Source organism: Hyperolius riggenbachi, chromosome 3 (assembly GCF_040937935.1).
Source record: "Hyperolius riggenbachi isolate aHypRig1 chromosome 3, aHypRig1.pri, whole genome shotgun sequence".
Taxonomy (NCBI): Eukaryota; Metazoa; Chordata; class Amphibia; order Anura; family Hyperoliidae; genus Hyperolius; species Hyperolius riggenbachi.
In genome coordinates this window covers 96,908,976-96,925,762 of record NC_090648.1, presented here as the reverse complement: position 1 = coordinate 96,925,762, position 16,787 = coordinate 96,908,976, and the positions used below count along the sequence as shown (strand labels likewise).

At 43.8% G+C, this 16,787-nt stretch overlaps 1 protein-coding gene across 1 annotated transcript in view; it reads left to right on the top strand.

Moving 5' to 3' along the window:
• The window catches only part of IKBKB (inhibitor of nuclear factor kappa B kinase subunit beta), a 61,838-nt gene extending 45,866 nt beyond the window's left edge, over window positions 1–15,972 (top strand). The window contains exons 16-22 of the mRNA XM_068272287.1: window positions 1,547–1,656; window positions 3,018–3,067; window positions 3,165–3,264; window positions 6,157–6,304; window positions 6,772–6,842; window positions 11,815–11,905; window positions 14,829–15,972. Of these exons, the coding sequence (XP_068128388.1) occupies window positions 1,547–1,656; window positions 3,018–3,067; window positions 3,165–3,264; window positions 6,157–6,304; window positions 6,772–6,842; window positions 11,815–11,905; window positions 14,829–14,900 (642 nt within the window). The 3' untranslated portion in view covers window positions 14,901–15,972. The remainder of the gene's footprint in view (window positions 1–1,546; window positions 1,657–3,017; window positions 3,068–3,164; window positions 3,265–6,156; window positions 6,305–6,771; window positions 6,843–11,814; window positions 11,906–14,828) is intronic.
• The last annotated feature ends 815 nt before the right edge of the window (window positions 15,973–16,787 follow it).

Genomic DNA, 16,787 nt, shown 5'->3' with positions numbered 1-16,787 from the left:
CGCACAAACACACACGCAGGCACACATGCTTGTATACACATACACACATTCTAGGGACGGATTCAGCTGCAGTTTTCACACCTGTTATTAAAGCATACAAGAGGAATTTGGATCACCCAGAGGAGATGCAACACCACAAGGGTAGCATTAAATGTCACGCTGTCACTGGCTGCTGTGAGTTGTTATGAATTTGTCATTTGTCATTGCATCATGTTACAGGCCACCTTCTGTAGGAATGTTAGTGGAAAACATCTACTGGAAGAAGATTCTGCATAAGCAGCTCCTCTGCCTGTACTGCTAGAATATTCCAAGGCTCTGCTAACAGTACAAAAATAGGGGTTTACAACAACACCACTTCAATATACTTGTAAAATACCATAAGAACAGATCACGTTTATTTCACTTCATCAAATTGTACAAGAAATTTCCTTCACAAAACGAAGGCTAATATTGTAATATTCATAGTGCGTTACATAACCAATGCTTGACACATGTTTCTCTATGAAAATGCAGCTTCCTCAGATCCGAGAAAATCTAGCTTCATATACTCTTCTTTACAGTCAATTGAGTATACAGCTAATATCTGTAGATGGAGATCAAAGCCATCATAATCTAGTGCTATTTAGTAGTTGATTCCAAAGAGCACAGAACTGGATCAGAAGACAATTGGGATTGTATATGAATCTAATTAAATAATTATCCTGGAGATTTAATTTTTGCTCTTTGAGTCTCTTTGGAACCTACTTATAGTATTAGATCATGATGACTTTGATCCCCATCTTTGGATATTAGCTGTACTCTCACTTGGCTGTAAAGAAATGTATAGGAAGCTATATTTTCTTGCTGAGCCTCTAAGAAAGCAGGATTTGGCAGCGAAACGTACTTCAGGCATTGGTTATAATTCACTATTAAAGGAAACCTGTAAGGACTTTAAAAAAAGAGTTTAACTCACCTGGGGCTTATACCGGCCTCCTGCAGACATCCTGCGCCGGGTCAAAACGGTCCTCCGTCATCGTATCCAACCCCCCCCCCCCACTACTCACTCTTGGTATTGCCAACTTGCAAGTTCCATGCTACTGCGCTTGGTTGGTGTATACGCGTTCAGAAAACCTTGTACTGCGCCTACACATGGGACGCAAACGAGGACGCGCACGGCCAGGGCCGTGCAGGCGCAGTGGTCAGCAACAGGCTCAGTCGCCGAAAACGTTGCTGAGCCGTGGCAGGGGACCTGAGGTTTGTCCCAGCGCGGGCACAGGACATCTGCAGGGGGCCAGTAGAAGCCCCGGGTAAGATGCATTTTTTTTTTTGTTTCCTTACAGATTTCCTTTACAAAATTAGCCACGTTTTTATGAAGGAAATACCTTGTACAATTTGATAAAGTGAAACGTGCAATAAACTCGATAAGTTCTTATGATATTGGGGCACATGAATATTTAAGTGGTGTTGTCGTAAATCAGTATTTTTATACTGTTAACAAAGACTACAGATTTCTTGAGGAAAAAAATCCATATTAATTATTGGCTGCAACTGTTTTTAACATTCTCAGGAGCAGGAAGTGCAGCACTTAGTGGAGAAAATGATGGTCTTGCAGACAGAAAGTGTGGATCTCCAAAGAAATCCTCTGGGTAGAAGACACCGCGGTACTCTGGATGACCTGTAAGTGATCAGATCCTCACTCAAATAGGTCACCTAATGGGTCAGATCTAAGAACACCAATGTAAGGGATTTCATTAATGTTAACAGGACAAGAATGTTTGTCATTTAGACCGCCTGTAAAAAATGCCATTGTCTGGCTGAAGTGCTTATCCACAAGTTTTAACCTTATAAGAGGAGACTAAGACCTAAAACTTTTAATAAATGTGATAAAAACCAAAACATTGGTACCTCTACTAGACATATTTGTGAAGTGAGATACAGAATGGATTGAGGCTTTGTGAAGTTTGACAACCCCAGTATATTGGCAGTAGGTGTGACCTCAATTCACACTGTTAAATAGACAATACAGTTAACACCCTACATAAAAAAATCCTACATGTTTCACCCCCCTAAAATGTGGGCTTCGTCAGTGGTAACCGAAAAGAGCTTAGTGCGAGTGCCTTGTGCTAAAAGTGCATAAACCAATACAGATGTAAACCCTGTGGAAGATGTCAGCGCTATATAAATACGAATCAGTAATAATAATTGACACACCAACTCCCATCTCCTTCTACTTTGAACAAGGCAGTTTGCTTTTGAATAGGAGGCATAGCATGCACAGTGCATGAAGACAAATGCATAGGGGGAAAAATAGCAATGGTCCATTTGAATCCAACACAGTCGACAAAAGTACAGATATCTAAAGTATATGCCCCAAAAGTGCCTCAGAAAGCTTAAACTGGACCTCCTGCCTAGGATGTCCGAATAGAGAGATCTGGCCAATTAGGCATAATCCCCACCCAGTCCACACTGGCAGTTGTAAACAGTAATGATATTGTTTACTCTAAAGAAACTAGTAGGTAGAAAAGGAGCTACAGATGACGGATTGGTCATTACATAGATTGTGGCATTGGAGCCCCACCCTCTGTTTAAGCACAATTATCTTTTAAAATTGGAAGTATGTCTTAAGTGCCATAATACAGTTGTTTAGCTGTATGGAAAATATTTACATTTGCTTCCTTAGGGCTCGTCTACATCAGCATGCGCAGATGGCTGTGCGATCGGAGTGCAGCGCGTACAATAGCACGCCATTTGCACTGCTCTGCTTATCCCATTCATTACAGTGAATGGGTAAGCGCTGCACTTGCGGACAGAACACATGCAGCAGTACGCAAGCGCATCATAGTGCATCGCACTGCTGCAGCGCAGCGCCTATGATGTGAACGTCAGAAGGGCTGTCTATGCCCTTCTGCCGTTTTTATGTGTCACACATCATACGCGCTTCCGTGTGCGTGTGTCATGTTGTGAACGAGCCCTTACAGCTGTGCCACAGTAAAATAAAACCTGTCACAAATCTGCTGTTGTGTGCTGTGTATTTACAGAGAGGAGCAAGCCAGGGATCTCTTCCGGAAACTACGAGAGAGGCCGAGAGGTAGGCTGAGCTTGCGCTGCTCTCTTATTGGTTCTCATGACATCCGCAGATGCTGAGCCCGCCCCCATCACCTGTCCTCACACTTCTCTCTCCACAGATCAGAGAACGGGAGGGGACAGTCAGGAAATGGTGCGACTCCTCCTTCAGGCTATCCAGAGCTTTGAGAAGAGAGTAACACTAATATACGATCAACTCAGGTATGTGCCTGAGTAGTGACGAGCTCCAATTAAGCAAAGTGTTAATTTTGCACCAAAATTCAGAATTATGATGTGAAATTTCAGACATTTTGCAATGCACAGATTTTTTGGGGTTTTGCACTAAAATCATTTTTTGCTCCCAAAGACCAAAAATATAATATAATTAAGATAAGAAAAGTAATATTGAAATGAAGTTAATCAGGAAAAACTTCATTTGAGTTATTATTTTGCTTGTTAATGTGCTTAAAGGGACTCCGAGCAGTGCAGAAACTATGGAAAGATGCATATCATTTTAAAGCTCTCTTTCTCCTTTTTCCAATGATATATAAACCACCGCCCTACGCCTTTTAATTTTCGCGATTGAAATTGCAGCGGCTGCGATTTCAATCGCGAAAATAGAGAAAACTAAAAGGCGTAGATTGACTATTTAGGTGTCGCCAGAAAGAGGAGAAGGAGAGCTTTAAAACGATATCCATCTTTCCATAGTTACTTGTATTACACAGGACGACACTTTCCCCAGTGCTGACTTTAGGAAAAAGTCGCTCTGTGTAATACAATGTAACTATGGAAAGATGGATATCATTTTAAAGCTCTCTTTCTCCTCTTTCTGACGACACCTAAATCGTCACCCTACGCCTTTTAGTTTTCTCTATTTTCGCGATTGAAATCGCGGGCGCGGCAATTTCAATAGCGAAAATAGCGAAAACTAAAAGGTGTAGGGCGGCGGTTTATATATCATTGGAAAGAGGAGAAAGAGAGCTTTAAAATGATATGCATCTTTCCATAGTTTCTGCACTGCTCGGAGTCCCTTTAAAGGTTAATTTTTATCAATTACCGTAAGTGATAAGTAATTTATGAGAAGTTTTGTGAATAGAGACCATTGTCTAAGCCTTAGGCCAAATTGTTTATTAAGATTTAACATTTACTGAACAGTCGCAAACTAAGTGACATAACCATAGTGATGGTAGCAGGTCTTCTCCTACCCTTCTTCAGTGGAGCAAAGTAATATTTAGCTGCTCCAAAGATATAGTTGGGTGTCATAAGCATAGCAGTGGTATGTCAGGCCATGTTTTTGGATTAGTTTTCCAAGAGGTAACATGTAAATTGTGAAAAGCAGGTGAGAAAAGATTGAGCCCTGGGACACCCCACACTTAAGTGGTACGGAGGTGGACAGGAAGGGCCCCATAGGCACTTTTTGGGTTCTGCCACTCAAGAAGGATTGGAACCACTGAAGAACTATGCCCTCAATGCCGCAGTATTCCTGTAGCCTGCTTATCAAGATGTCATGGTCAGCTGTATCAAAGGTTGCAGAAAGGTCTAGCAGTATGAGGATCGAGCACTCTCCTCTGTCTCTTGCCATGAGCAGGTGGTTGCATATTTGGGTGAGGGCAGTTCCAGTGCTGTGATGTTTCCTGAAGCCAGACTGGAATGGGTCATAAATGTTGTTTTGTAAGATGTTGGCTTCTAGCTGGAGGTATACGGCTTTTTCAATTACCTTACCCAGAAAGGGAAGGTTAGAGACAGGTCTGTAGCTGGTCATTGCATCTGGGTTCAGGGAAGGTTTTTTTGAGGGGAGGCCTGATGATTGCATGTGCAGTAGTGGCTCTGGCGGAAATAGCCAAGTCTGATCAGGTCTGCTCTACTGTGCAGATGCGAACGCCTTGTGCCTGTGCTGTAGAGTGGAACCGATCCCACTTGATTATTTCTGCAGGAACCTGAGCGGGAAGCCACTACTGCCCATGTGTGCACCCCAACTGGGATTGTTTTTGTAATGTCCTGGGGTGCCAGCGCTGAATGGGGCAGGCTGAGGACAGGGGGAAGCCTTATTAGGATCCAGAGGCTTCATCTTCCTGAGGTAAGTACATCCCATGGGCACTTGTTTCCCTTACAGATGTTAAGCCTTCCTTTATCCTCGTGTCTTTTGAAAGGGGTTAAATAAAAGAGCAGTGAAATATGGTTTCTGATTTCAGCCAGAGAGGCGCAAACAACTTTTATAAAGATGCTAGATTGGGTGTGTGAAGGGTTAAACGCTTTATTATTATTATTATTTATTTATTTATAAAGCGCCAACATATTCCGTGGCGCTGTACAATGTAAGAAAACAAACAAGGGATACATAATGATACAGACAATGAGATACATCAAATATGAACACTGATACAAGATACAGCACTGCTGGTTACAATTTGATTTAACAGGATGACTAAAATGTATAAATGTCTAACAGTGTGCAAGCAATTAAATTAATAACATTCCATGACACAAAAGGGTGAGAGCCCTGCCCTTGCGAGCTTACAATCTAAAGGAATGGGGTGGAAACAAGAGGTGGGGGAAGTATACAGTATATGTACAGGCAGTGCGCAATTAGGTTATTTAGTGGGTGCATGGCCTAAGCTAGAGAATATGCTTGTCGGAAAAGGTGGGTTTTGAGGGAGCGTTTAAAGATTTCAAAGGTGGGAGAGTGGCGGATGTGTTGTGGAAGGGCATTCCAGAGGAGGGGTGAGGCACGTGAGAAGTCTTGTACACGTGAATGTGAGGAGGTAATTGTAGAAGAGCATAGAAGAAGCTCGTGTGCAGATCTGAGATTGCGGTTGGGTTTATTACACACAAGGCAGACAGGTACTGGATAGGAAGAGAACACTGTGCTGACAGAAGATTGGCTCTGTGCTGGGGAAGATCATTGTTTTGACAGCTAAAGCGATCCCTGGGTCACATGACTGACTTATTTGAAAGGAAATTTCTATGCAACTGCTGCATCAAATATGGGGATTGTGTGAGTAATGACATAGTCCTCAATTCACCTTTTATCAACGGTGAACAGTCAAGGAAGGTGGGACAGGGTTTTAAGGCACAGGGATGAATATTTATGTATGTTCTTTTTCTGTCCTCCAGTAAGACGGTCACGTGTAAGAGGAAAGCCCTGGAACTCGCTCCCCGGGTGAAGGAGGTCATGAACCTGATGAGAGAAGATGAGAAAATGGTGGTAAAGAGGCAGGAGAAGAGACAGCAGGAACTGTGGGATCTACTCAGGATTGCTTGTGTAAGGATGGAAAAATACCAGAAGTCACATAATGTTATCTGCTTTTATCGCCGGTTTGTCACCACTAGGATAAGAGGGCCTTACTTCCTTTTATAGTCTACAGCCACATTTGCCCAGTTAATGGTGCTTCTGTGATGTCATTCGAGGCCACAGGGTATTGGTTGCACTGCAGTACCAGGCCCAGGGTGGGCGTGCCCTGATATTTTTCCTTATATGGGAGCCAAATGAAAGCCCTAAATTTTACCCTCTATATAATGTAATGTCACACTGAGATGTCATAATGCTTTCAGTGATGACACACTACTACCCCACATTTTTTGGCGACTTGGAGTGGTATATTGCAATCAGGATTTTTCAGGTGTTGTTGCCATTTATCTTTCACTTGGCTGTTGTAAGCGGCATTAAAATACAATCAATACAACTGAAATGTCTCATTTTTCACTAATCTCTCTTCTCTTTCTATGCAGAGTAAAGTGCGAGGTCCAGTAAATCCGCCAACTCTTCCGAATCCCCCAGTGCAAGAGAACATCATGAGGTGGTAAGTGGTGCCGCATGTCTTTATAGCCAGTTTCCACAGTTATTTACACCTCTTCTGCCTTACCCTAACTCACTGTCAACTGCATATTCACTAGAAATGACAAAGCTCAAATACCTTTTCTTTTTTTTTAGCCTAGCTGGAGCATAAGCAAAGTTTCCAAAACCAATGTATAAATGAGCTGGAGGGTGCTCTTACCGTATTAAAGGAATACTATCGATTGAATCGACTTTTTTTTTTAATACTCTATATTAGTGTAAACATTACCACCAGTGCTAGGGGCACTTTATTTATTCACCCAGGTCTCTATCCCTGCTTAAAAATTCATTTCTCACACAGCTCACAAATATATTTCACTGTGTCACTCACAGCATGCAGGAGACATGAGGAGAAATGGGCTGATCTGAGGTTGTAACAGGCAACTAAATGAGCTGTAATATTGCTGGAATATAACTAGCTATAACACTAGTCTGTGTTTACACTCAGACTGGTTGCCTGGCTGCCTGCTTGTGGTGATTCACTCCAGGCTGCATCCACTTTACAAGCTGCTGAGAGGGGCAGACCACTGTTTACAATTAGCATTATTAGTATCTTTATCAGTCAAGAGAAGCAAAGATAATAAACACACATTGCTAGAATCTTTAACCCCTTACCACCATATCAATAAGATTATTTCAGCAAGGTGATAATTAAACTATAAACTGAGGAGTTGATAGCAACTCCCCTGTGCAGAGACATGGTCTAGCCCTCTGGGAGCCCTATTAGATACATTTTGTATCCAAAACTGATGGAGGATTTTACAGCTGAGAGGAACAGCTGTGTGAGGAATCAAATTGCTCCTAGTACTTGTCCTAATGTGTGCTACAACATACAGCATTTAAAAATAAATGCATAGATCGATAGTATTCCTTTAAGATGTCCGTATATTTGTCGAGGGAGCTCTGTGACCACTTGGGACCCCCAACCGCACGCTACACCTCAAGGGGTAGAATAAACAGATATATTGTAACAGAGGCAAAGTGTAGTGCACCCAATATTTGCCCATCAACTTCTTAATACATCCTTGCGCTGCAACATCCAGATCAGAGAACAACTCAATATGCAGTAAAAGAAGAATAGTATCCGGTAGAAACACACTTTTTTTCAACCAAATTCAACTTCAAGGCTTTAATAGTTCCGCTTGAAGCAAACAAATTACAGTAAAAACCATAGATTTATCGGCGCAAGACATCAAAGCAAGGTACGGAGGAGGGTCGATGATCGTTTCGCCCTGTGATTTGGGCTTTTTCAAGACTGTTTGAAAACAGTTTTACTGTTTGTTTGCCTCAGGAGGAACTAATAAAGCCTTGAAGTTTAATTTGGTTGTAAAAAAAAAAAAGCGTGTTGCTCCCAGATACCATTATTGTTTTACTGTGTAGAATGGACGGCCCTCCTAGTGCCCTCCCCACCAGAGAAATCACCCACTACTACTAGTAGAATTGAATGCAAAAAACATAGGAAGGCAATGCCAACTCACCAAAAAGCACCTGAAATTAATCTTGCCTGCAGAGCACAGCCAGTCAGCCAATTAAAAGACACAGTATGTGTCCAGGGCCAGTGCTACCATAGAGGTAAAGGGGGAGGTAAATTGCTCGAGGGCCCCAGAGCCTCTAGGGGCCCACAAGGTGTCTTCCCCCCATTTTAACTGTTGCTCCCTGGGGCCTCTGCAAAGTCTTTGGCAGAGTAGAGTCTAACCAGTGCTGGTGGGTAGGTGAGGTGCTACACTGACATAGATTCTGCAAGGGCCCCAGGGAGCATAGCTAAGTTGGGAGGTGATTGGGACACTGCACTGTCCATTTTTATTTTGCCTGGAATTTATATATGAACTGTTTAGGTAATTGTTGCTTGAAAATAAAAGCAGTAGGAAATCATCTGCCTCCTATCAAAACAGATGTCTGAAGTAAAATGAGGTTGCTTCAACTGGACATATTTTGTGTTTGGAAGCCATTTGCAGTGGGTGGCTTATTCTAGGTATGTAGGGGTTATTTAGCACCGGGGAGATCGTGTTTTGCTCTGGGCGCTGGGGAATAGTATTTTACACCAGGAGTGGAGTTATGGGGTGAGTGAGGGGAAATAGCATTTTGCACTCAGGGGTTTTGGGGATAGAGAATTTAGAAGTGTGCAGTTTTTGTGAAATGCCTTTTATAATAGAACTGGTAAACCTTGGAGTGTGCCAGTAGAGTGACATTCACCAACTCTATTCATCCATAAATCCAACCAATAACTCCAGCCAGTGGCATTAGGTAGGGCTGAGGGACAGAAATGTCATACCATTTGTCTGTGACACTTGCATACCGTCTGCATATATTTATGGTTACCTGGTTAGAGTTGCTGTTTGTTAGATTTGTGGAAATAAAGCTTTTAGCACCAGAGAGAATTAAAGGTAAGAGTTTCAGAACATAAATGAATGGCAAATCCAGCAATTCAGGTTAATTGGAGGCTAAAGCAGAGCCATGAGAAACCAAATTAGCAGGGGAGACTTTATGTGGATGCGCCTAAAGCATCAGTGAAAAATGTCATGTTTATTGATCAGTCTTCCATGGGTTACTGGTTGAAACCATACATGGCAGTCCCTGCCTGTGTGTTCCTCTTTACTGCATTATGGTCGGTCCACACTTGTCAAGTTGCAGATCGGAATGCGTTTTAAACGGATCCGTTTTTCTAAATGTTGTGCTTTTGCAGCATATGTTTCCAGTCTGTTTAAACATGTCAAAAACGAGTACTTCCCGTGTGTTTCTATTGGATAAAGAGGTCCACAAAGCTGATGCTGAGGGGAGGAGCAGGCAGCAGGCAATCTGCTTTAGGATCCGTTTCGTGTGCAAAGTTCACTGTGTAGAGGGAGATCAGTGTTTGTATTGCCTTTCATTGCCTCTGCGGGTATCCAGGCATTGTGAAAATGTGGCAAATCCGGACTCTCCGTTTTCTAAAACGGAGCCCACGGATCCCCCGGAATGCACACAGATTCGTTTTTTGAAGTGTGTGAAGACGGCCGCTATTTTTAACATTGGTATCCGTTGCTCCGTTTTTGTCCAGGGTAAAAAAACAGAGCCAATGATACGGTTTTGAAACAAGTGTGGGCCGATCCTTTCAGCAGATGCAGTTTGTCTAATGGTTATTTCATGCATAAATAGATGGATGTCGCTGCTGCAGCCAGGCTGCTGTTGTGACATCACAGGCTGAAGGTCAGCAGGCAGCAAGTTCATTTACACTTGTAACCGAGTAGTGAGCATGATATGCTGTGTTTAATTTCTTTTGAGTGCTGGCAATTTCCTGGCTGACCTGCTGATCTTTCTGGCAGCAGTATTTGATTTGCACACCCAGAACAAGCATGCGGCTAATTTGATCAAACTTTAGTCAGAGCAATTGATGTGCCTTCTAGTTCTGGATCAGTGGCTTAAAGAGAGTCTGAAGCGAGAATAAATCTCGCTTCAGACCTCATAGATAGCAGGGGCACATGTACCCTTGCTAAACCGCCGCTATCCCGCGGCTTAACGGGGGTCCCTGATCCCCCAAATCCCCTCCGTAATGCGGGGGAGCGCTTCCTGGTTGGGGCAGGGCTAACCGCCGCAGCCCTGCCCCACGCGCGTCTGTCAGCACGTATCTCCGCCTCTCCCCCGCCCCTCTCAGTCTTCCTTCACTGAGAGGGGCGGGGGAGAGGCGGAAATCTGCCGCTGATAGACGCGACTGGAGGCAGGGCTGCAGCCGTTAGCCCTGCCTCCAGGAGCGACCAAGTCTGCGACCAAGTGTCGCAGTGGGGGGTTTGGGGGTCAAGGGACCCCTGTTTAGCGGCGCTATTGCGTCGGTTTAGCAGGGGCACACGTGCCCCTGCTAACTATGAGCTCTGAAGCGAGATTTATTCTCGCTTGATTTATTCTCGCTTCAGAGTCTCTTTAAAGAGAGACTGAAGTGAGTAAACCAGCATGTGTTTACTGTAAAGCACCTTACATAGTACTAAACCGCCGCTATCCCGCAGCAAAACAAGGGGTTTATACCCCAAAATCCCCTCTGTAAACTCAGGGGAGCGCTTCCTGAAGAGGCAGAGCTTAGCCCTGTAGCTCTGCCTCTTAGCGCGTCAATCCCCGCTGATCGCCGCCTCTCCTCGCCCCTCTCAATCTGCGTACACAGAGAGGGGCAGGGTAGAGGCGGAGATCCGTGTGGCGATTGACACGCATGGAGGCAAGAAAGTCGTGGATTTTGCAGGGGGGTAAAAACCCGTTTGGCAGCGGTTTAGCACTATGTAAGGTGCTTTACAGTAAACACATGCTGGTTCACTCACTTCAGAGTCTCTTTAAAGGGAACCTGAGGTGAGAGGAATATGGAGGCTGCCATAGTTATTTCCTTGTAAACAATACCAGTTGCCTGGCAGTCCTGATGATCTTCTGGCATACGTAGTGTCTGAGTCAAAACCCTGGAGCAAGCATATGGCTAATCCAGTAAAACCAGAGTCAGCTGAGTCGGAGTACCTGATCTGCATATACGTGTTCAGGGTCTGGGGCTAAAAGTATTAGAGACACAGGATCAGGGGGGCTGCCAGGCAACTGGTATTGTTTAAAAAGGAAATAAATATGGCAGCCTCCATATCACTCTCACCTCAGGTTCCCTTTAAAGGACATCTGTGGAGAGAGGAATATGGAGGCTGACATATTTATTGCCATTTAAACAATACCAGTTGCTTGGCATTCCTGCTCATCTTTCTGACATCAGTACTGTCTGAATCACACACCTGAAACAAGCATGCAGCTAATAAAACCAGACTTCAGTCAGAAACATCTGATCTGCATGGAGAGGAGTATCTGCTTCATGATGGTGTGAGGATTTCTGTATTTCTCTTATTTTCAAGGAAAGCAGTTATATATTTGTACTTGGCTGTATTCAGTAATATGACCAGCGCTGTTAATAATGCACTGCTTTGGATGTTCTGTGTATCTTCCCACAGTGAGGATCTTGTTATAGAGTCACGCAGGCTGTGTGGAGACCTGGAGTCATCCATGAAAAGTTTATTGGAGGAGCCAGACTGCAGCCTTATGGTGAGTATAGCCTGCAACACCTCTGCCACTGTATCATTCTTGTCCCTGATGGAAAATCAGCTTTAAAGAGAATCTGTATTGTTAAAATCGCACAAAAGTAAACATATCAGTGCGTTAGGGGACATCTTCTATTCCCCTCTGTCACAATTTCGCCGCTCCTCGCCGAATTAAAAGTGGTTAAAAACAGTTTTAAAAAGTTTGTTTATAAACAAACAAAATGGCCACCAAAACAGGAAGTAAAAATCTATTAACCCTTCGCACACTCGCATGCAAATGTTCAAACAATTGCATTCACAGATTCACTCATCCAGGCACAACTGTTATCCCTACAGCTAAATTAAAAGCCAGGCTTTTAGTTCACAGAAGAATGCATTCTTATGCTTAATCACCTATACTGCGCAGAAGTACCCAGGTAAACATAGGTGTCCTAACTCTGGCCCTGTAACATGCATAGTGCAGACATGCAAACACATTCATTGCATCAAACCTATCAATGGATTAGGAGCACACATCCTGACGTCCTCTCCTGGGACAGATAGTGCATCTTACCAATCGCACAAGGGAGCTAACGTTATGTGTCCATGTGCACAATGCGCATACACCAGCATAAGCTGTCTGCATGCTGACAAACATACAGGGGAAGGGGGAGTGCACCGAATTGGACCCTAGCCACAGGGGTCAATGATAAGAATAAACATACATATATCCAGGCACATCGCCTCTAGTTAGGACATTAAATAAATTATTAGGGAAAGGGAGGTGCTGAAGGGGGTGTGGCTAAAAAAACAGCAAAAATCTATTAACCCTTCGCACACTCACATGCAAATGTTCAAACAATTGCATTCACAGATTCACTCATCCAGGCACAACTGTTATCCCTACAGCTAAATTAAAAGCCAGGCTTTTAGTTCACAGAAGAATGCATTCTTATGCTTAATCACCTATACTGCGCAGAAGTACCCAAGTAAACATAGGTGTCCTAACTCTGGCCCTGTAACATGCATAGTGCAGACATGCAAACACATTCATTGCATCAAACCTATCAATGGATTAGGAGCACACATCCTAACTTCCTCTCCTGGGAAAGACAGTGCATCTTACCGGGAAGTAGGTTGATGTACAGTATGTCCACACATAGAAAATACATCCATACACAATCAGGCTGTATACACCCTTCCTTTTGAATCTCAAGAGAACATTTGTGTGTTTCTTTCCCCCTGCAGCTATCTTCCACTGAAGTGTCAGGCTGTTTCTTCCTGCAGAGTGCAGACAGCTCTGCCTGTATGTAATTCCTCAGTACATGAAAGCCCAGCCAGCTCAGAGGAGGATTTATCCAGCTTGTAAAAGATAAGAGAGAAGAGAGAAGCTGCTCTAATCTAAATAATACACAGGCAGTGTGCAGAGAGGGGCCTGGAGGGGGGAGATGCATCACAGAACCACAACACTGAAGAACTTGGCAGCCTTCCAGACACAGGCTGACAAGTCTGACAAGAGAGAGATAAGTTGATTTATTACAGAGATGGTGATAGTAGAACGTGCTGCAGTAAGCCAGAGCACATTAGAATAGCTTTTGGAACTTGTAGGATGATAAAAAATAGAATGCAATTTTTGTTACGGAGTCTCTTTAAAGCAGATCCGAGATGAAAAACTAACTATAACAAGTAACTTGTGTAAATATCTTATCTAAAGTTTAGATACTTTACACAGCAAATCTAGCTGCAAACAGCTTTAATAGAATATGATTGATTATTCCTGTGATACAATGACAGCAGCCATGTTGTTTGTAAACATTACACAGAAGCAGGCTTATCTGCACCTTGAGCAAAAAAACCTAATTCCCCCCTCCTCCTCCCTCCTCACATCTGCCTCTGAAATCTCTGGCTAGTAATACCTCCCCCTCCTCCTGCCCAGACTGAGCTCCCATGAGCCCTTGCTACTGCCTGAAAGTGCCTTGGCTCTCTGAAAACCTGTGGGCGTGGCTTCTTTCGGTTATAGGGAATTAGAGTATTAAAGAGAACCCGAGGTGGGATTTAATTATGTTAGTGGGGCACAGAGGCTGGTTGTGCACACTAACACCAGCCTCTGTTGCCCCATGGTGTGCCTCCAAGCCCCCCCCCCCCTGCGCGCCGCTATACCCCCCGCAGTGCTAGCGACACACAGCGTGTCGCCAGCACAATGTTTACCTAAGCCTGTTTGTTAGCGCCGCTCCCCCGCCTCCTCTGTATCGGCGCTACCCGCCCGCGTCCCTTCCCTCCCGCTGATTGGAGGGAAGTGACGTGGGCGGGTAGCGCCGATACAGAGGAGGCGGGGGAGCGGCGCTAACAGACATGCTTAGGTAAACATTTGTGCTGGCGACACGCTGCGTGTCGCTAGCACTGCGGGTGGTATAGCGGCGCGCAGGGGGGTCCTGGAGGCACACCATGGGGCAACAGAGGCTGGTGTTAGTGTGCACAACCAGCCTCTGTGCCCCACTAACATAATTAAATCCCACCTCGGGTTCTCTTTAAAACAAAAACAAAAAAGTATTTGGCTTGAGGAATGCCCTATAAACAATAGGAAAGGAACACAATTATGCAATCAGTAAAAGTTCATCTGGGATCCACTTTAAGCAGAAGTAAATATAACCGCTTTAGGACCACAGGCTTACACCACCCTAGTGACCAGTTCATTTTTTTACAATTCAGCACACTGCATCTTTAACAGTGTGCTGCATGGCCATACAACTTAGCATACAAGCGAATCTGCCCTCCTTTTCTGGCCATCAAGAGCGCTTTCTGTTGGCGGCATCTGATTGCTGCTGCAAGGTTGTTGTTTTTTTTTATTAATTTAAATGTTTGTGTTTTTTTTAAATAAAAATGTCTTTTTTTTTATTATTGCAGAATTTTAAATGCAGCACTAATTCTCCTTATTTATTTTTTTCCAGTCCTTTGATTGGTCTTGGCTGCCTCCACAAGAAGAGGAATCAGGTGGTGGCTGTGAATTGACAGCAACGTGAGGCTGAGCTGCAACTACAGAGGAGTACCATTAGGAATCTCTACCTGTTTTAGGACATTTCATGGAATGTTCTAAGATTGGCAAGCAATCAGCTGATCACTTTCATGTAGTCTGCACAGGTTAGAGTTAGACAATGAAACTGAGTAGCTGATTCATTGCTATGAGTAAAACAGACAGTTCTTTTATCTGTGAGCCCTTGCCTCCCAGGCCACAGCAATGTTAGGATTTCCTGAGTTTTTCTTTTTTCTTTTTATATACTGGATCAGGACACAACATGGCTATATAAAGAATGTAATCAGAACTTCAGGAACTCGCACACTCACCACAGCAGATGGTGAAAGTGAACCTAAACAGAATTGATACTTACCTGGGGCTTCTTCCAGCCCCAAGGACACCGATGCCGTCCTCCCCAGCTGCTCCGTTCCTCTGTAATCTCTAACGTTATTGCTCAGGCAGTACTGCACTGGCCCAGAACGCTCCCTGTAACTGGAGCGCAATAGACCCTGACTGACGTGACTGGAGCCCTAATACCGGGAGAGATTGCAGATGAACGAAGAGAGCAGGGAGGACAGCGAGGGAGGCAACAGTGTCCATGGGGCTGGAGGAAGCCCCGGGTAAGTATCAATTCTTTATCTCTCTTCTTCTCAGGCCCACTTTATAGCATTTGCTTTACCATCACACAAACAGGGCAGGGAACTCTCACCAGTGGCACATTCTTTAGCTGTGTGCTAGAGGTGGTTATGTGCTAGATGGTTATCAACTGATACGATTGTGATGTGCTGTGACAGCCGATTCCTGGCTCCACCCACCTCCTCTCTTCAGAGAAGAACAGGCTGCAAAGCTGAATCTAAGCAACACACGTGTCCAGTGAAGTGGTCTCCGAAGATAATCACTAACAATCAGTCTTGTTGGCAATTGTTAAAGGGCTTAAAATTCTTAATAATATCATGCGCTCCTCTATAATTAATCTCCACTTTCTGGCTGCCAAAAAAACTGCCCAATATGCCCCTGGATCGCTCTCTGCAAAAAAGTGTGTGCTACACTCAGAATTATAATATAATAAGGAACAGTTCAGCGCTCAACAGGTAATAAACATAGTCCTTCCCAGTGAGAACTCTCACAATTCCTATATCCGATCACCGATTAAACCATAGTCCATAGGCACATCAGTCTTTATAAAAAGGACCAAGTCTTTGTGGCTTGATGCTAATAAGTTGTATTATCTTCATACATTCCCCATAGAGAAACAATGTACGCTCACCAGATTCTGTGGCTAATCCTTTCAGATCAGCAAAAAGCGTGTTTGGCCTTGCCAATTATCATCAATCGCATCCGCTCCAGCAATGCTCCTCAGATATCCGGATACATACAAAGAAAATGAACAGCAATAGCATAATACTGTTTAAATACTCTACAGTTTAAAATTGCCACCAGTGCTCCCAGTTTCCAATTCAAACACCGCGTGTGCCTCCACCTCACGGATACACAAGCCTCTCACCAGATGCGGGCGCCGACCCGTAACAGACCAGCACAACAGCGTTTTTCTATATCAGTAGTGTCGTTTCCTCCAGATTAATACTCCTAGAGCTCAAATACGGTTGTACATAGCGTAATTCCGTTTTATTTAATACATAAGTAAAAGTAGTGCACTTACAATTTCCATCTAAAATATGCGCATATAAGATTAAGAACAGGATCCTTCAGCGTCTCGCCGGCTCCTCAGGCTCCGCCCTGGGCGAGACGCTGAAGGATCCTGTTCTTAATCTTATATGCGCATATTTTAGATGGAAATTGTAAGTGCACTATTTTTACTTATGTATTAAATAAAACGGAATTACGCTATGTACAACCGTATTTGAGCTCTAGGAGTATTAATCTGGAGGAAACG